Genomic DNA, 21215 nt, shown 5'->3' on the forward strand with positions numbered 1-21215 from the left:
ACTAACATTCTTTCGCTATCATTGCTAACTTCATTTACTAGAACACTGGCCTATGTAGCCCATAGTGGAAACACCTGACAGCGCCGCCCGGCATGATACACGTGCTACTGGCATATTTATAACTCGTAGTAAATAAGGTTGTAAAAATATGCAAATGAGATGCCGTATATGGAAACCATGACGTCACTAAGCAGTGCTTATTTCTGCTACGGGTGGCGCTGGTGCTTGCTTCTGGAGGCGCTATTCAACCTCTTTAAGACATGGGTGGGTGTTTCTAGAACGAGGAATACTAGAATTACGATAACCACCCGGAATGTAACGACATTCATGTCAGTCCGTCGTTTAGCCTTATCCGCTATGATGACGGTCTTTGCTGCTTTTCTCAACGCGGTCACGAGGTGGAAAGTTGTAAAATACAGAACTATAACTGGAATGGCAAGACTGAATAAAGTGTACAAGGTTAGGTTAAAGATAATATTGTAGTATACATCGAAAAGGTACATGTCACTAGGCTTCGAAACCGGCCTAACATAGCCTCTGCATTCGTCCATCTCAAATATCAAATCAAATTGCCAAATGTAAGGTAGGTTGTATGCAACTGAAAATATCGTCAGCGAAATGACTGCTATTTTTGCATTTCGTAGCGTGCAGATATATTTTGCATGCAGCGGGTTACACACGGCTATGTATCTTTCAGTAGCCACAGCAATTATCATATAAACAGCTAAAGTCTTACTGCACCAAAGCAGAGAAAATATGTAAGCTTCAATGACTTGATGGATCTCGAAATACCCCTCGAAAACTCCCAAGAAGATGAAAAAGGACGGCAATGAGTTATGCCAGGCGAAGGTGATAAGAACCATAATGTCAGCTATTGCTAAAGATTTCAGTAAAAAGGTAGTCGACTTGGCCGATGAGTGTGTAGATTCCAGCGACAAAACCTTGAACGTAAGGGAGTTACCTACTAGCCCAATACAAGTAAGCGACAACATGACATGAACGCGGACGTAGTACAATATGGTATCCTGTAAGCCTCCATTCGTCCGCATTCGGGTGTACAGGCAGTTGTCGGTAGGATCAAGAGTATCATTATCATTTCTCGGAAACACACTCGTACTCAGGTCCAAATTACCAGAAATGGGAGCAGGTGTTGACATTTTCCGAGTTTTGTGAATCTCGATTCTTGTGTTGCTTCAACGCGATTTTCGACAGGCCCTCTGGTTGTGACTTTGTCCTTCTAAAGAATCATGATATTTAAACCACTGTTGTATGCAACACCACGAACGTATATCCTTGACATCATTGACCGCTTGCCTTAGCCAGGCTGTATACTGCAGGACTACCCGGCTTTCCAGCCTGCCGACTGCCGATTTTGAGACTATACATGACTTGTCAATGCACTCTTATCTGATGCAACAGTATTATACGAGTAAACATCATTGAGTCTTTGATCTAAATCGGTCACTACCTCTAATAGCCAGCCATATTAGGATATCTTTTGTTCATCAGTCATCAGTCATTCATTTGCGACCATTATAATAATTACCGTTTAGGTGAACTGTATATTTATATGAAAACTTAGCTTTCGCCTATACCGGTGGTCGTCTTTTACTTTTGGTCGGAATGCTCAGAAAAATTAAACTGGTCATCAAAATATATATGGGCAATGACATGACAATGTTGGATTTGGCGTATATCTTGTTTTACGATGGGTCTCGTCAATGCTCCTGATCTGTTGCACACGAGTTTGTGAAAGAAAAACACAGATATCGACTCAGTTTCTACTTTTTATTTTCATCAACTGCATCATTATTGGCTCGGCTTAAAACAGTTGCCTGTAATTTATTCGAATCCTAGATAGACAATGATTTCTTGGATAAATCTATTCGCCCAACTTTGCTTGAGATTTAACGAAGTTTTCTTCGACTTCTGAAAATGCACATAAGAAGTTGCTCTCAATATTGAAACTTATGCTACTAGACCTTTTTTCTCATGGCGTTTCGGCAAAGTGTTGGCATATGAAGTTTAACCATGGTCACAAGGCGTCTTTACCAACAACATACTAAATAACTCACAGTTGATGTTAAACTACAATATAATCGGTTGTCAGATGCTTTTTAAGATAACAGGGAATTGTGAAAAGAGTATGATGACCAAATATTACTCAATACACTCTTGAGGGAAATACTGATTACCAAGTATAAGTGAAGAGCGTAGCAAAGGACACAGGAGAACTGTTAATCTCGTGGTCGTATCCAATGAAATTACTTCTCCATCTCTCTCTCTAATGATCGGACACTGCGCTTTCCAACCCGACTCCAGCCGCCCAGGCCGCCGCCGCATCGCCACCAGTTCTTGGAGTTACAGCGTCTGAAAAGGATACACAATAAATGGAGATGGTGGAAGTCCTCCTACAGATGGAGCTGACAAGATAGTCAATTCGTTACGTATGAGAAGGTTTTGCGAAAGAGTCTTAAATTTACTTAATAACAGCACCACTCCTGTCAAATCCGTTACACTATACCTACCGCGACGGAACTCGTTTAGCCATCAGCATTTGTTTCAGTGCATCGTCGGCGTCGTCGACCGCGAAGTCATCTAAAAGAAGGAAACTATAGTATTGAAAATTATAACTGAAGCAACTTTTTAAATGTAATATGAAGTCATTGGTGTGGAAGGAAACCGAAGATTCGGGAGGAAACCCATGCTCCGCTGCCAGAGTGAATCGCACTCTCTACTACCCAAGGAAGTGCCGATATTACTTTGTAAGTTCGAATATCAATGCAGTTAGAACATCATTCCTGTTAAGATGAGATGCCCTCCTTTCACTTTTATAAGGTCAATTTATGTTCTGGTGTCGGTGATCCCTGCAGAATTTGTACTTCATTCACCTGAATTGGTTCGCTCATCATCATTCCATTGGACATGAAGTTTCCCTCAGGTAGTTAGTTGTATGGGTAAAGCCCCTCGATTCTGGTAAAGCTAATAGACCTTGCGATTAGAGATGCATCTTGACATGTTCATCACTATTCTCGTCACTTACAGCTTGCCCTATCTGTCGGAACAGGAACGGAAATGGACGCTCAGGCAGGAAATGATGAAGCAATCAGCATCCCTTATTCTGGTTTATGACAAGCAAGGGTGTCATGATTCGTGAAGGACGAAGAATGGGGTAGTATTCCCATTGAAGCAAGACTAACGCAGAAGCACACTGAACAGAGGTATGCAGCGAGTAGAACTGTTCAAGTTTCTCAAAGTCGAATCAGAAGCACTGGCACTGGTACCTCTCTTACTTGTATCATGACTATACTTACCACACTAAGAGCACAGTCGCACTACAAGCTACTATACAATCTGACATGTCCTTTGACATAACAAACCGTACCAAAGAGCACTCCAAAATACCCCTATACCTATCATTGAGATTCACTTGAACAACCTTACATGACTTGTTCAAATTATCTGTAAGATTCACCATAACAATCCATGATGTTCAATATATCACCAAGATCAACGAGGACAAAACCATGCGTGTACAGGAAGATTCGCAGCTTCGTGTATTGTACGTGTTCACAGGAGCGACCGCACAAAACATGTGTGCACCGCGTTTTCCATCAAGGCACTGACGTGCATTACGTTACGCCATCGTCTCGGGTGTGAGCAGGCATTGTTTGGCGACGTAGACCTATTGTTCTGTGATCGCCGCGGGAATGTAAGCCATTTTCTTTCAAGATTAGGGAAACCTAATTAACATGACTGAGCCCTCCATTCAGAACTGAAGCATTCAATACATAAACACACTACTTGAAGAATTAACGTGATCATGTGATAGCATATAGTCAGACAACAATAACATTGATAATCTATACATCAAACAAGCTTTGATGTCTGATAATCCTCGCTTGCAGCAGGGGATTTATGCATGGAACCAAGCCTGAAATCATCTAAATACTTATTACGGAAAAATCATTGACTATCATTTCTCTGAAGTTGCCAGTAAGCAAACCACTTTTGTAGTTGCCTTGATATCACTCTGTGCCTTTCCCTATACGTGTTCATCTGAAGTGTGTCTTTACTGTCGAAGTCGATTGTTAAAAATTAAGCGAATGTCCGATCACAGCTTGGGTCATGAGTTGGGTTCCTAATCGGATATCTTTCTGATGTAGTTGAGAAAGAGACCATCTCTTTTGGAATAGCGCTGGTTTCCACCAACATTAAGCGATTCATATCACGAAATGTCTATGTTACTAGTCCTTATTGTGATTGAATATTAAGTAATTTAACAGTATAAGATGCGCAGAGAAATACTTTATTCTAATATATGATAATATTTTAGGTCTGCGAATGCAATCCTATTTGGACAAGTTGCCCCGAATAATCAATAATCTATACATGGAGCTTGACATCGTCCAGGTTAAGGTAAAATTGAATTTATTTCCACCCCCTGCAATGACCTGAACTAAAGTTAAATTGGTTAATTTCCTTTGGGGCAGCTGCTACTGCTGCTTCTTAATTAGACTTAACATTGCAGTATAACTGTTTTGTTGCATGCTCATGTCCCTACTCACCGCCCGATATCAGGCATGGTTTGTTTAAAAGAAGGTTCTTTACTTGGCTTCAACTCATCATGGTCTGACCTTACCTCCTTAAAGCAGTAAAGCTCATTACTAGACTTGAGTTTCAAAAATTAGCGTTGAGATAATTGAACTAGTTCTAAACAATCGTGTCATGGTGTTTGATGAACCAACGACACTGGAATACATTCGAGTGTCGTTGGCTGGACTTACCCGCCCATGCAAGTGTTAATTCGGCTAGCATCAGCACGGCAATTGCGATGGCCAAAGCACTTCTGTTTTGTCTCATCCTGACGGTGTCAATGTTCTGGAAAGAGAGGACAGAGAAAAGCTGGACTGAGTGAAATGAATCATTAACTCGTAAGTAAGGAAATAGTGTCTTCTTTAACTCAATGATACCAAGCACTGATCAATCGTAATATGTAGATTAATCTTAATCTATGGTTGATGATACTCAGAGTTCAAAGGACTTCTTCCCTGGCCTTGTTTAACTGTAGAAACTAAAGATCACAGTCACAAACGATCAGGTGGTTGTTCAAAGATCAATCCCTTAAAATAAGCAACATGCAGTGCAATGGCATTCCGCGAAGATGACGTCACTGCAGCTGTTGCCCTCTATTTCCCCATTGCTGAATTACAGGCAATATTATGCTACCAAATGTTCTTGGCCAATAGCGTAACTCGATTCACATCATGTGATTTCAAGTCATCACATCGTATCGGATCCAAAAAAGCAATAACGGATCCAAAAAAATGTCGTAACGGATCCTAAAAGGTTTTAATCCAATCAAAATGAAGTTTACAAATGATCTTGGATGGTCGTCGGTAGTTACGTTTAAGAAACAAATTTGCCATCAATTCAAAAGCAAGATGGCTGCCACTTCACTTCACTTCATAATTTTGTATCATAAATTTCAATGCTGTTTACATTTTGTATATTTCATTAAAAACAAATTGTTTTCATTATTTTCCTTTGGATTGATTTCTTTGCCAAGACATTTGGTTGCATAATATAGCAAATAGTGGATGTTTAAGGTCGTCCAATATGGAATTCCATATCGGACTCCCAAACATCCACTATTTGTATAATGTCGGACAAACATGCGGTTTCGTAATGGATTCAGGCTTTCTAACTATGGCAGTTAGATTCAATCTGGCACATGTCCGAGTGTTGGAAATACTACATAATTGTTATGAATATTTCTCTCTCTGACTCAATGGTATCATTCATGCTAAAAACAATGCAGGGTCAAAGATAATTGACTTTGAAATAAGCTCAAATGCGTAGAAATAAGTGTCGATGTCCGACTGTCACGTTACTAAAACGTCATCAATATCTTATGCAAATGACCTTGTGAACTATAAATAGTAACTTCGCGGAATGCTATTATTTCGTGAAATAGAGTATAGCTGCCTTTGCATTGGATATTTCTTATCCTTAAAACAGGCCATGAATGGACAGAGTGTAGTCAATTTACTAATATCGGTTGTGGATAATTGCTTAGAAGATGTGAGCAACCTAAAAAGCAATGGAAAATGTTGTATCGACATTCTTAAGGTTTTGCTAAAAAAAGAAGCAATATCGGCAGTCCCAATGTTTTCAATTTTTCAATGTTACACGAGCTGGTTACACTTACAATAAAAATATAAATGCACGTTACACGTAATTCCATGAGACGGATGTAACCTTTGGAAACAGTTTCCTATTAAAAATCGCATTGATCGTGTTATCCACTGTGACAACAGTTGAAACACTTTTTGCAAAAACTCAGTAACTATGAATTTACTACTTTGTTTTCTTCTCACTTTAGCATTTTCTCCCATCATTTTCAAGCTCTGTTTGGATTTCAGCGAATTCGGTGTCAACGTGTCCATAACCGAGACTACCTGCCTGCAGTACATTTGCACAGTAGCGCTGGCGTTGATTATTCGTCGGCGACCTACACCACAGGACTGAAGTTATAATGTAGTTTCAGCAGGTTGAATGAAGAAGAAGAAGAAGAATTCGTCGACAGTCTGAATTTCGGTCTAAACTACGCTTCAATAAATAGAACATAGCTTTGCTATCATGGTACCTTTAAAATACCGCATGAAATATACTAGTAAAAACATTTCGAACAGGAAATTAAGACATTTCGAAAAGGGTTTCCATCATAATAAAAATTGAATAAACGAAATTGCATAAAATGCTTGGTACTCGTAACTTATCACGCAATGAGGTTTCTCACCCTTTCTGAAACCAGTTGCTTTATCTAGTCCATTACGGGTAATCGAATTTTTCCATTTCGTCTAGCACTGTACATTTCCATATTTTATGATTGTAGAAACGGAGACAAGGCAAATGCAACTATAGGGCCCTGACGAATAGATTATTGTCGAGATGCAAAAACAGCAGTTTGACAAGTGTAGCAATCATGAGTAGAAAATGTTGTACATACACCTATGTTCGTTGTGGCAATTTTGGGAAAGTCGCATTGTCTGTAGGATGGAAGCCCGTTTCTTTTTACTACCTTAAATGTGTTAATTAAGTAGATCATCCGATATACACACTATGTAGCCCTTTGGCATCTTCACACTACAAAAAGCTAGCCAAAGTCATCATCGTGAAATATCTCGGTATTGCGGACAGAAATGATGGCTTTGATGAACGCTTTGGTTTTTAGCCGTCCTAAGGCTGTGACATAAGTAGTTGATTATTGATATCAAAGGAAAAGTGGTGGCATAGGGGTCGAAAAAGTGGTGAAAACAACTAAATCCAGTTCAAGTCTCGCCTTATACAACTAACCTTTTAGGTTTCTTATCCCGCCATTATCCCGCCATTAAACAAACATGGTTTTTTGTGGACTGTGAAAATGATACCCCCTACTTCCCTTACTGTATTATACAGCTCAGATTTAACCGAAAACACTGTAAATATGTAACAGAGACAGAAAGTATAGATACATGTACATCAAATCTAAAACTGAGTCGAGCGTCATCATTATTGTCTGAGGTTACAAATGCCAAGCCAAAACAAATGCCAAAACATCAACACTGGCAATTACTGCGAAGCTTTTTTTTGTCTTGTTGCAATAACACCAAATTCAGGTAAAATGATATATTTGTCTTAACATGTTTGCACTGCACGGGTTTCTAACAATGTTGCTTGTGGAAAAGCAGATACCAGTGTTTCACTTTAGCCGTGGGGCGGGCAGCTGGTACAGATCAGCAAGGTTTAACGTATATCTCAGATTTTTGGATGTGGAAACTCGATAACCTTTGGACTGATAAATGTCATCCACGGAGTGTTGTCCGGATTACAGAGGTAAAATTAAACAGAAACAACTAGTTTGTGATAAGAAACAGTGACCTTTATAGAGAGGGTGTCATGCTAACCGAGTTGTCATCTATACATTATGCATATACTGTAAAATGTTCACTAGTGTATAAATCATTTATCCTGCCAACTCGAGAGTCCAGTCATGAAGAAAATAAGGTCGAGTCGCAAGACTAGCAGGATGCTTGCTGCCGATTTTTTACTCTCGTACTCCGAGTGATATCGCTGATTCACCTTAACACAAAGCCAACGTCAAAGCGTGTTATCATGACATTCTGGCGACCTCGGGCAGTACGACTTCACTCGGAAATATTGACCGAACTGATAACTGTTGCAGATCAAATAAACAAATTGTCCGGCGTTATCAAATTTCTACCTGGCTTCTCCCGGACTTTTTATTCCAAAGGGATTCCCTGTCCTGTAGGCATATCTTTCGCTAAATCAACACAATACATTAAAGGACGCCTCCATCAATTGATTAAAATGATAAAGGAATTCAGCTAATGCCCATGAGGGCAACGTACGAATGAAATGAAAATGGAAAAGTCAATGCATTTTGTGGTAAAGAGATGTACATGTACAGCTATAGCTGCATGGTATCACACACGTTTTATCATCAGTTTTGTGAACGTATGTTCGAAAAAACCCACAATACGAAGATGGAATCTCAAATAGAAAAGTTGTGAGGATATCGAAACTGAAGGAATTAAATCATAATTGAAATTAAATAAAAACAGAATTTGAAGTGGGATTAAATTTTGAGCTTGGAATTGGATTCCACAGAACATCGATCTGGGCAAAACAATTGAACACGTTCAGAGAAAATTTATTCGTCAACTGCCCCACTGATAAGTCAGGAAGTCAAGACGCAATGTTAATGCGTACATCTTTAAAGCTCGAATCATTACTGCGATCTCCATATCTAGGCGAGTTGCTGTGAACTTATGCAGCTGTCAATGTTAACCCTGCACACCGTGAAGTTAATAAAAGTTACTCGAATCGAAAACATACACGAAGTTGATACCTGCTGGCCAATGGCACGTCTCCGATTGCTTGTGAGGTGTGAAGTATACTACATTCCATTAGCCGAAGGATAACTCGGCATAAAAGCATTCCGCCATCCTTCAACACGCTCAAGTGGGGAGAATGTCCAGCTCGATCAACAGATTAGACAACTATTCTATCGAGCGCAGTATTAAAAAAAGTTCCCAGGCTCGTTGCCGTGGTATTTTGCGAGAAAGGAGCTGGACATGCCAAATAAGTCTTTGAAGAGTCGAATGGGATATAAAAAACCTCCCTTCCGTGCAAGAAATGTATGCAGAAAGTGCATGTTTGTCCAAATCTTTGGGGTAAAGTGTTGCTTTTAAATGGTCCCTATCTCACCGGAGACTTTTGGATATATAATAAGCAACATGCACCGAAAGCAACTTGTAGTCACATTATTCGAGTAGGTCAACGAACTGGCGTGCAAAGACAACAGAAGAGAAAGCATTTATTGGCAATATTTTCCATATGACTACGCATAATCTGCACGAATATGGCTGTAGTGAAACAATAAATGAGACTTGACACGAGAAAGAAGAAACCAAGACGCATCTACCCACGACGAAGAAGACAAATCATTAGATAAACTAGATCAGCATGTTGCCCCCTTTCTTGAGTAAACTGATAAATTGTCTTCGGGTCTCCTGTAGCGAAGACTGGCTTAATCTGTAAATTAGGCCTTCTATCATAACATTGCCGTCTTGTTTGATTTGCCACGAATTATTTAATTGTTTCGCCGATTGGCAAACAGTGGCGTGATGCGCACGCAAATTGCCCCCTAAGTTGCAATATTGTGCTAAGGTATTGGATACCGCACTGGATGTATTAGTTGTCGCACTTACAGTAGCCGGGCAGCGGAGGTCTACCAGAGCTCTATACCAGAGCTGTATATTATTGGTTTAGCAGCCAAAACCGACAGTTAGGTATCAATTTTCGTTATAACACCTCAAACTAAACACTGAAGATTTGATTGCTTTAACAGTTTGCATCAAGCCTAGCGGTTATGATTGCTGTCGCCAAAACGTGCATTATGTTACTGTAACTTGCGTAACCGAGGTGCAAGTTTTAGAATTGACAATTTATAATATAATAATAATAATAAATACCGGATATTATAGTGCCTTGTACAAGCTAAGCATGCTCCAAGGCACTTTACAATGGAGTTAGAAGCAAATATTTGGATTTAAAACAGTTTGATAGTGGTAAAACAGATAGATTAAAAAAAAATTGAGTCTCTAAAACATAGATGGCACATTATTTATAGCATCGTATAACCCGTACGTTGAATGTCGCGTAACGGTCTGGCTGCGGCTCGTCACCAGGCGGCATCAATAACAACAGACGTTCTTACGGACAAATAAGTTCATATATTATTCAAGGAAGACCGACACTAAATGTATCCAATTCCCCTTTCTGATCAAAATATCTATCATTTTCCAATTGCCTATTTCCCCGTGTTCGATATGGCATGTTCAAATTTCAGCTTTCTTGGCAGGTTTTCCGATAAAATTCATTTTGCCAAGGCCTATAACAACAGAAATAACGCAATACAATTGTAAACGTTTTCTCCATCTCCCGAACGATAGTTATGAACTGAATGCAAAAGTTATCGATGTTTTGCCTGAGTGACAAGTCGTCAAGAGAAATAGTCAATAAGCAGGTTTCGCAACGACGAAGAACGAACTAAGTCCAAATATGCGGTGTCATCAGGTTCTGTGCTAATTATTTAGGTCTTCGTAAAGCTTGCGAAACTTGCCTAAAACACGCACCTTAATTTCAATGTTTTAAAATTGAATCATTTTACCGCTGTTACCCGATGTTTTGGATTATCCTCATGGATAGCCGAGAGCGTATTCCTCACAGTACAACGCAGTATTGGCCGGCTACTTTGGCCAAATAGATCGAAGGTTTGGGAAGAATCGCAAATACGGTTGAACAACGATGGATAATTGTAGCTAGGGGCTTAATGGTCTTCTGTTCGGTTCATTACAAATAAGTAATTAGAGATATAAGTGTTTTTTTGAGATCACACAATACGTATCCGAATTGTTCATCGGAAGGGAGAGAAGCACTTACTTCACCTCGTTGAATATGGATTTCTCGATGGCCGATTCTTGGCGCACAATGGTCGTTTGAGCGATTGGATACATGCATAGATGTACATATACTTCGGGGGAAAAGCATAAAAGGTTCCCTTTGTTCAAACTTCGTGACTCCTAAACAGTTTAACTAAATTTAGCGATAGGAGGAAATTCACGTGATGGTTATTAAAAAATGATTGACTCAGTTCGTACATGTACTTCTTATCAGGAATATTGGGAAGAATGCTCAGTAGCCAAAAGATATGGCGTATATCTCACTAGGCCAGACTATTGACTATATAAACGCGTTGTGAAAACTTCCCGTCATTGTTCTTTCGCTGCCTCGGAAGACCTGGTTCATTAGTTACGAAGGCTTGCGATACTCATTTGGACCACTGCAGAAAGGTCATGACATAGCCGAGAAATCAAGTGAAAGGGAGTAATAAGCATGTTCTCACTTACCTTATTGCTTCTTTAAATGTTGTCTTCCTAACGTTACCGAGAGCCGATACCAGTATTGACTTCTCCCCCTTAACGCTGTTGCTAGGCTGATTCCAAAACAGATATCGCGCAATTTATGTCACGTTGGGTGTCTTCCATCGATTGCCGATCGTCTCAGCAGCGGCGCATAGTGGTCGAAACGCCCTCGTTTACTTCCATGCGAACTGGACAGTTATTTGTAACAACCTGCCCGTCTGTGCACACCGCCACCGGGACTCCCACACCCTTTAAAGAAACCATTTAAAAAGTTTACTTTCTCGGATCGGTTCCGCTGCGCTAGTAAATGGAACGAATTTGCGGTATCGAGCTTTCAGGCCGGAGGAAATCATCTCGTGCGATCTGCATACTCGATCAGTCATTCGTGCAGTTTTCTTATTTTATCATTAACATTAAGGTAGCCCTCACAACTATTAGTACTATAAAATCCTTCTAAGGGGTCACAGATCAGGGCTATGGCCTGATCTTCAAAATCTATTCGAAAGTATACACATGCGTCCATGTAGGTATAGTAAGCACTGTGGATAAGCTGTCTGGATGCAGCGAACTTTATTTAGATTCGCTGCGACGAACTGTCTGGCTGGAGTCGTCATGTATTTGTCTACATTGTCACAGCGTCCGCTTTTTATAAGGGAAGAACTGGGCATACGCTTGCATGTCCATTACCTTCATAGATGTAAGACTGGACACAACTGACTGCAAAATGTAACGCGGGTTACCGTCGTATGAAGGTGACCGAGGACTCAGGTTACTTTAGTGTTACGCATAACAATATTTATTAACTATAGTATCACAGTTTTTATTCATTCACATTGGCTATGTAACACAATGATATCTGGGATAACGTGTCTTGTTCTCAAATATTTTGATATTGACTTTCATACAAAATGCTTCACACTCGGGTTCACATAGATGGTGATATACATCCACTCAATAATTCGAGGTTCTGTCAGCACCTCATAGGTGGTGACATCAACTATCTGTCTTGTTCTATCGATTTAAAGGAGCCAAGTTGGCCAGATCTACACGATGTTGCCGACAGGGTACTCAGTCAAAACGGCCCCAGCCTAAAGCACCTCTTTAAATGTTTAATATGTCTATTAAAATGTCTCCCCACATTCCAGACTTTGCTACCAAAACCAGAACACAAGCAATGGCGGATTAAGGGTGGCACATTAGGCGCCCCCGTTCATCTGTCAGCGATGCTTTTTCAGGACACTGGTGATGAACAGTCATAACTCAGTGTCCACAGACAGAATTTTAAAGATTTCCATTCATATTGGCAAACCAGATACGAACACTTTTTAGAACTGTCCTAGTGATCACACTTGCATATTTTGGTATGACCTGTGGTCAAGTCTACTTGGGGAAAGCGGCGAATTGACTTTTAACTCTATCGATTGCCCGATTAGGGGTTTCATTTCATCCAAATGTACGTAAGATATTGCAGCATCTGTTTGGCAAATGTCCTTATTCGGTTCTTGGTGCGCTTGTGATTGTCCAACGCTGCACGACGGACTTTGAGAAGCTAAGTTTATACGCAGCGAATTTTGATGGGTTGTATCCTTCCGCTGCTGGACGCGACATCGCAAAGCCAAACCTCTATTTCGTCGAATCTCGTCGGGTTTTTTCATGAACCTGAAATCAATCAACAGATTGTAATGAAAAGCAGTAAAAATAGTGTATGTTTGGGACAAGTCCATGTTGACAATCATGAGGATTGCTATTTTATGGAAAGACGCTGATAGTTGGTACCAAAATAATGCACTTATCATACCCAAAGATTAACCTTTCCATGAAAATACCAATAACGAGCAACATATGACCCCCCCGCGGAATCTTTTAAGGCTAGTGAAAATGAAACTGGGGGGTGAGTGTGTGTGGGGGGGGGGGGGCACATCATCCCCCTTAAGTCCGTTTGAGATTCGGGTTAGTGTGTGGTGGCCTGTAACAATGTTTAAAAACCTCAGTGAAGTAAATTATAGAACTCACCTATAGGTCAACCGTTTGCCTTTGACCTTCTGAATGATATTCATCTTGTAGTAATACCTCAGTGCCCTGGACATCTTTTCATACGTCATGTTGCTGCGGTTCTTCTGTCGGCCCCATAGTACTGCCAGACCTGCTGCATCATGGATCCGGAAGATGTCTTCTTGTTCATCATCCCAGCTAATGATGTCTGGAGCTTTATTGTATTTTAGGAGGTTGCTCAGAAAGTCCCACAGTAGGCGACCGTCAGCTGTAAAGGCAACGTGTTGAAATTAGGCGAGATACATGTATGACGGCAGCACAATATACAATTTAGGTGGCACCAAATCACCCCCGTCCATACTTGCAAACCCTGGACGTGAATATGCATTCGAAAGCTTAAAAAACGGGAGTGAGGCGAGAGCTTCTTTATGTGCTACGAGAGTCCTGGATTTTGAGTATGGCCGGACCTGTTTATCGGCGGAAAGCAATAGGCACCCCGTCAGGATGGTATCGTACCCGGGGATATATTGCACAGCCTAACCCGCCAGCCGAGGAGGATTTCCTCTGTGGCCTATAGTTGTCTTAAGACCTAGTATAAGCGCACCTTTACTTTTCTTTCCATCGCTCTGTAGACCTATTGTCCTTTCTCGGGAATTTTGAATTAGTTCGAGGTCTTCCCGGCAGGACACCATGTTTTCATCTACTTCCGGTTGGCATTGGATTGCCAGGTTCTCCGACAAGCTGGAGGTTGGTGATGGTGTCATATCTGAAAAGTTGGCACAGCACAATTTAGACAACATACAAGGGTCAATGAAAATCGAGGTACATTGTTATTGCTCCCGGTGTCATAGTGGTGGCGAAGGTAGTCCGAACTGATGATCACTCTCGTGAACGGGATTTTTTTAGAAGAAAAACATTTGCTCCGGACTTTCGAATGATGCATCAAGCCATTTGTGCCTAACTTTTGCTTGACATATTATTCGAGGACTTACCGAGATATTTATGGTCCTCTCGTCTCTCATACATGACAAGGTTTTCAGGGACATCGTCTTCTTGCGTACCAGCGATCATCTGTGTTCCAAGCATCCTAGTGTACGAGTAAGGAACGGTCATCCTCGGAGATCGTGTCGAGTCGAGACCTTCGAAATGATGCATTGGACCTAGGACTGGTGTTGTGGGCGAGTGAGGTTGGCCTTTCACGAGTAACGGCTGGGAAAGCGGGCCTGAAGAACGATACGAGAATGGTATTTCATCGTAGAACCCTGCTCTCTGAGGCGGCAATGATTCACCTGAAAAAAGGAACGTATACATATCAATGTACAAATAATGTATTTGTCAGTTCATTTCACAACACTAATTATGGACGTACAAACTCCAAAGAACAGCATGTTTCCGTTCCAAGGTACACGGAAATTCTGAACGTTAGAATACGAAAGATAGCTAGAAAGTTCAGTATTCCTAGAAAATAAAGCAAAACTGGCAAGCTTTGTTCAGCAAGTAGGAAGACAAAATTATACGCGAAACTTGTATATAATTTGGACAGAGAGTCCACCACAGTGCACTGTAGGTGCGTACCAACTGAAATGTTAAGTTTTGTGCTATATATCGACATTAAGATATACCAAAAAACAAACAGGTCTATGACAGGTGTACGAGCATTTTTACTTACACATTGTTCTCCGAGCTTCCTCCAGGACGACATGGATATGGTTGTACAGAACATCACCAATAGAAGGCAGGCGGTCAATGAAGTCCTGTTTTGTCAAGATATACAGTGCCTTGCCTGGAAACATTGAAAAATAGCATTTCAATTGATATATTCTAGAGGCGCACAAGTGGGTTACAGAAAGTGTTACTGCCAATTTAAGGTATCTTCGCGTACTAGCTGTCGCAGCCCACTGGTCTGCTCATCTCATCAGAATTGGGTGAGTATCATGGAAATTATAAGATGCATCCGGACCTTATGCGACAAGGAGAAGGACAATAACGAAAGAGTAAGAGTCGGAGCAGGAGAATGCTGAGTCGGGGACAGAAAGGCATTATTGAAATACATCGCGAAAAATGGCTTTTTATGGGTTGGCTCTGCAAACAATGATAAAGCTAACAAATCGCACATATATCTAGGAATTACCGGGTAATATACATTCACCACAATCTGGCGTAAAAAGGCCAAATACACGATAGAGATTGGTCAACCTGGACAATTGGTCAGAAAACACGAGGCCGTATCTTCCGGGATCAAGATGAGGGAATTCCCCGAGAGCTGTTCAATCAAGTCCGCTGGCCTCAATTGACTATCAAGTGAAAAGGATCAAGTAGTTTCTACAATTTTTCAACTGACCATTACCTATTCCGGTAATAACTATCATTTGTTTGAAGATTACCTTTGCAAATTCACAAAACGCTAACCTAAGTTAAATTGAGCCTACCGTTCATGGCGAATCTCTTCAAGTCGATCTTATCCAAAGAGTACTCTCTCTCACAGTGTAACAGCCATTCAGACACTTCATTCCTGCTCCAATCCCATGGCGGTTTGCTAGAAAGCCCTGGAAAATAGAAATATTCAGAATCTCAATGATGATACCAACACTCTTAAGAATCAGGTCCCGCCTTACAGAAAACCTGAAGGTGTTATGTCATTGTTGAATCGAGAGACGTAATGAAAATTCTTTTCACTTTGAGTTATGAAAGAACCTTGGTTTCTAAGTTACAGTTTCTATCATGATGTGTGCTCAAGATGTAACGAAAGAAACTCCCCTCGTCACGTTCTGTACGTGGTAGTTTTCACGGTCAGCAGTTAACCAAAACGACTAAAATCGAAATCTGCCCAGCGCCTGTTTTCCATACATTTGTTGGTGATTCTGAATGCTTACCGATGTCTGGGCTGTGGGCCAGTGCCGGCGAGAGCGGGGTGAGCGACATCGGGCGCATCATGTTCTGGTGGTCAAGCAAGGCGAACTTTCCCTTAAAATAAGAAAGGAATATGATGAAGGCGAGCAAAAAAGTTAACAACTCTGATATCGCCAAAGAAACTTCTAGATTGTACCTCACTTTCAGAAGATTTGTGGCCCAGTGTTCTAATACACCATGATATTTTTGCGGCGCTAATGTTGGCTTTTCATTGCAGAAAAAGTAATTTCAAAAAGAGACGACAATTTTTTTAAAGAATATATTCAACTTTAAACCATACCAGCCAAGTGTTAGCAAGCACCATGTTGGCCTGTATAAATGATTAGCAGTGGTTTAGCCTTGCCCCTTATATATTAAGTTTTACTCCCATGTCTTACCCTGAAAGCTTTGAAGAATGTGTAAACAGGAAGCTGTCTGTCTAGTCCTGTAGACCCTTATGTTATGCACTATCGAATCGAGACCGCAATACTCATGACAGTTAAGCTTACGTTGGTTGTGTCTTTGTCTTCGGCACATTTTCAATTGAACCAAATCAGTTCTGGCCTTACTGATATTTTGGGTGAGGCCGCGGTAAAAGGTGTCTCACAGCCAATACGCTTACGCCGAAAGCCTCGTCCATAAGGTGAATTAGCGAATCAAGTACGCGACGAGGTTGTCTCAAAGTCAGGTAAATCATTATCCGTTGCCATGCGCCTAACGTACTTCCCGGTTCTTAAACGCGATTGGTTGGATTTTTACCAATTTTCATGGGAAATCACCCTACTTCCTGTTTTTTTTAACATTTGCGAAATAACACTAAAAGGAAAAAGACCGCAGGAAATGACAATTCACAATAAATTGCACAAGTATGATAACATGAATTTGGTAAACAATGGTCACTTGACAGATGTTTTATTGTGATGACGTCAGAACCAATCAACTTATGTTGATTAACTAAGGAACCCCATAGTCACGTGCTGCCCACTGACTTGACCAGATGTCAGTCAACAGAGTCACGCTTTCTCGTCTGATGTATTGATCGTCACAGCAAAATAATAAACACAAAATTATGGAGTATGGATCGATTATGATTATGGATGATGCATGAAATACAATCACGTGATATGACCGCCTCACAGAATAAACGATGTATATCTACGTCGACTGACCCCCCCCTCCCCCTCAGGCGGACTAATATTTTCTCGGTACTTTGTGAACCAGGATCTCTTAGCTAAATCCCGAGGAACCGCGTGATACTCATATTTCGAGGTGATTTTCAAAATAAAAGTTTGCAAGTGTTTCCCACAGCCAAGTTACATATACTTCAGTCTCGGCAATACTTAACCTGAAACACCTTAAGTGAGTTTTAGCAGGCCGACGTTTAGGCTTACGCTTACTTTGTGTATGGGGGAGGAGTTCCTGGTAACACAAGCGTTTGATTTTATTAGTGTGGTGAATATGTCGTGGCTTTATTGATATATTCGTTTGTTTTGTGTAAAGCTACGAAGTAAGCAATTTTGAAGTAACTCATTATCAGATATATTCGTTGACCGGAGGCTTGCGAAACCTCACTATTATTTGACAAGAATGTGTAAATATTCGTTCTCGGTATAACCCAGAGCGTTTTTTTTTACTTTGAAACAATCCGATTGGCTGCATGGCGGATATCGAGACCAGGAAAAAGGATATTCACGGCCTGGCACACTCCCTATACTTGGGGAAGATAAACATCTTTGGTAAAGTCAAATTCAAGATCTAATTAAAAACATGGTCCGGCCGGATGAGGATGCTTAAAAAAGTCTATTGCTTCCTACAGAGTTTTTTTCTTTTTCTTCTTCTTAAAGTCACCTGCTTGGAGAAGTGGCTGACGAATAATAAAGGGAAGGGCGTTGATTCTGGTTGTGTCACGGTAGAAAAAGGGCGACATTTATGTATGCGTAACTGATATGTTATGTCAACGGATCGGATATATTCAAAAATGCGATTAGAAAATACATTTAGATAAAATTGTAAGCAGGCCGATATCTTCCCTCGTTTTATGCAGCATTCCTTATTGAAGCTATTATTTGGTAACTCAAATTTGTTGGCCACTTGAAAGGCCATTCTGGGCCTCAATTGGAATTTTGCCAAGGAATATTTCACATACATGTAACATGAATATCATGTTAATGTCAATGAATGAAAAACTCATCATTTTCAAACTTCAACCGGACGCTAACAACAAAACCTATACTATTTATCACAGAAATTCGGCCTGAATCTGAACTTCCTTGTTCTGCCGCCGTTCTTATTGGCCAAACAGAGGTTTCCTCAAACTGGGAAAGTACCGAACGCGAAGAAAGTTTGGACATATCTTTGTGACAAACATCTAGGCCAAATTCTTACTGAGTTTAAGGTCAATAGTCTTGTAATGAGGGGCTGTGGGGGGGGGGGATAACATGGGTGTTACCCCCCCCCCGCCGCCGCCTTCATGAAGAAAAAAAACAAATAGCTCAACGTACTCTATATATATTTCAACATTGCCGTTGTGTAGACTAATATACAAATACTATGAATACCAAGTTTACATAAATTTGTATCCACGTACAATAACTGCACTACGGCATTGTGTATTAGAGGATTTTTATTTAACTGGACCACAGGTAAATACCATGGAGGTAAATACGAACGGCGTACCCCTTTAAGACGACATTACCACAGACATAACTGGCATCATTATTATAGTTGCATTATTACAGTCGAAGCCAAATAAGATAGAAATTACGCAAATTGAGCGAAAAGAAATAAAACATAGGATCAGGATTAAACAAAGATTGAAAACTACTGGTTCATGTCTGTGAAATAAAAATTGCAATAAATTTTACCGGGATGTGCAATTTTATTTTATAAGGAAAAACGTTCAAATTTTGATCCTGCTGTATCCAGAAATAAATAGCAACAAAACCTACCTTCACCTCAGCTCACTGCTCTTTTTTCTCGTCGATTTATGAATAAACGTACCGGGCAGTCCAGTTGTTGTGTTTACGCCGTGCACCTCGTCAGGCCTTCGCATATATTATGTTTCGCCGGATCGTAGCCCGTGAATTACCGGGTAATCACAGCCAAGCAGGAAGTAACCTTGATAGAGAGGTTTTGTGTTGATTCTTATCGAAGTACACTTCCACAATAACATAGGCCCGCCCAATGTCATCACCAAACACCAATAATATTTGGCAAATCACCGTTAAGAACCGTCATTTACATTTCTTTCAGAAGCGCCATGAATAAATACCTACCACGATTTTCTACTGAGAATAATGTAACAAGCTTGATCTTCGCCGTCCGAATGCAAGTGCAATAAAACCGAGTGGATTGGGCCGCCCATTAATTTTGCTGTCATGACGTGTATCACTCTTTATTTTATCATATCTCACTTGATAATTAAGGACACTTTCGATTTTTTTTCGATTTCCCGGAAACAGGACTGGACGGTACCCAATCACTTTGACATTTATGCTGATACTATGATAGTATCAAAAAATATGTAATAGGTTAACAATAATGACTCAGTATGTATTACCAAAGGAATGCCGGTATTCGAAAAGTATTCAGCTGGTCCATCATCCCGTATACATACTTATGGGTCACCCGCTTAAGGGTAGTTTTAGAAAGATTTACCTGGTTTTCTCCAAGTCCCGTACAAAAATAGATGCCGCTTGGTTTTGTTAACCAATGCTTGGTGCACTGAGATTATCAGAGTCGGGTGTATAACTGAATAGAGTGAGTTGTAGGCAAAAGTACGCCTCAATACACATCCCTGTGTTCTTACCCAGTTTCCCAATATCGTCGCAGACACTCGACCCCTTCCTGTGCAGCAACGTAACTACGTGGTCACGAGACTGCCAACATAGGTGGCCATCTTGTTTCGCCAACGATTCAAGGGGTAGATCATGGAGGAACTAAAAACTTCCTTGGGTAGATCACAGGCATATAGAAAAATTAAAGCGATGCATCAGCCCGAGCCAAGTAATCTCGATAAATAACCAAACCCAAAATGGTCGAATTCGCAAGTTTTCCTCGCAGATTACTGGCAAGCCACCTCGTGGCTGTTCAACTAAAGTAGGAATATAAACAACAGCGCCGTCTTGCGTCGACCTGTGAAAATCAAGGATGCTTTTTGAGCGGGCTCCACACAGACACAACATACTCCGCACTGAACCTGACGATGATAAACCCGGGGAGCCAACGAACACAAAGAGTGTAGGTTTCAAGATCAAACACAGCAAAACCATGATCCTCACCATCACCGTTGCGCTAACATAGTTAGTAGTAGGCCTACGTATACATGTAGCGTATGATAAAAATATACAAAATGTATATCAATTAATAAATTGATAAATTGACAAGCTATTATATGAGTTATTGTTAGTACTATAAACTGGCATGTGATGATATCAACACATGATAATACTTACACTAGAACGACTGGCGAATAAATAATGCCAGCACAGAAAAAGGAGTTCGTCAGCTTTTTCACCAAGTGTCTTTGGTATCACCTTGGGTCTTCTGAAAGTTAGTGCTTCCATAGATCGCTGAAAGTGTTAGGTCTGGCTCCCAATCCTTCCCATCTCAGTTTCAATATCGGTCTGACTTGTATATTCACCGATCCCAAACGTGTCCCAGAGGGTTGACGCTAATTTCACACTCGACACTGGGCCTACAGCAGAGTTAAGATTGCTCTCTGACGAGTCAAGACTTGGATCATCTCTTCTCTTCGTACTGACCCAGTTATCTGAAATCATGGCTCCGCCTGTTTCCCTTTAACGAGTGCCCTCTTTCCCAGCAGTTCGTGTTTCTGTCTGC

The 21215-nt window shown here is 40.7% G+C and overlaps 1 protein-coding gene and 2 long non-coding RNA genes across 7 annotated transcripts in view; all 3 read right to left on the bottom strand.

The window, feature by feature from the left end:
- Positions 1 to 516, bottom strand: part of LOC135492520 (uncharacterized) — a 40667-nt gene extending 40151 nt beyond the window's left edge. The window contains exon 1 of the long non-coding RNA XR_010448084.1: positions 250 to 516. This is a non-coding gene — a long non-coding RNA (uncharacterized LOC135492520). The remainder of the gene's footprint in view (positions 1 to 249) is intronic.
- Positions 517 to 1774: 1258 nt separating this feature from the next.
- Positions 1775 to 11628, bottom strand: LOC135492830 (uncharacterized). Its single transcript, XR_010448130.1, has 4 exons — positions 11478 to 11628; positions 4788 to 4881; positions 2529 to 2598; positions 1775 to 2370 (listed from the first exon to the last, which is right to left on the bottom strand). It is a non-coding gene; the product is annotated as an uncharacterized LOC135492830 (long non-coding RNA).
- A 677-nt stretch (positions 11629 to 12305) lies between these two features.
- On the bottom strand, positions 12306 to 20938 carry LOC135492156 (ets DNA-binding protein pokkuri-like). Of its 5 annotated transcripts, XM_064778381.1 has the most exons (9): positions 20182 to 20809; positions 19322 to 19490; positions 16358 to 16448; positions 15914 to 16030; positions 15154 to 15267; positions 14477 to 14773; positions 14089 to 14250; positions 13506 to 13752; positions 12306 to 13151 (listed from the first exon to the last, which is right to left on the bottom strand). In XM_064778381.1, the coding sequence occupies exons 3-9, from the start codon at positions 16416 to 16418 to the stop codon at positions 12836 to 12838; spliced, it is 1314 nt and encodes a 437-aa protein (XP_064634451.1). In that variant the 5' UTR covers positions 16419 to 16448; positions 19322 to 19490; positions 20182 to 20809; the 3' UTR covers positions 12306 to 12835. The 5 variants fall into 5 exon arrangements, with proteins under 5 accessions (XP_064634451.1, XP_064634449.1, XP_064634450.1 ...); XM_064778379.1 differs by lacking the exons at positions 19322 to 19490; positions 20182 to 20809 and adding an exon at positions 20828 to 20938; XM_064778380.1 differs by having other exon boundaries at positions 19322 to 20809.
- Between the last annotated feature and the right edge of the window lie 277 nt (positions 20939 to 21215).

This window comes from Lineus longissimus, chromosome 8, assembly GCF_910592395.1.
Source record: "Lineus longissimus chromosome 8, tnLinLong1.2, whole genome shotgun sequence".
Taxonomy (NCBI): domain Eukaryota; kingdom Metazoa; phylum Nemertea; class Pilidiophora; order Heteronemertea; family Lineidae; genus Lineus; species Lineus longissimus.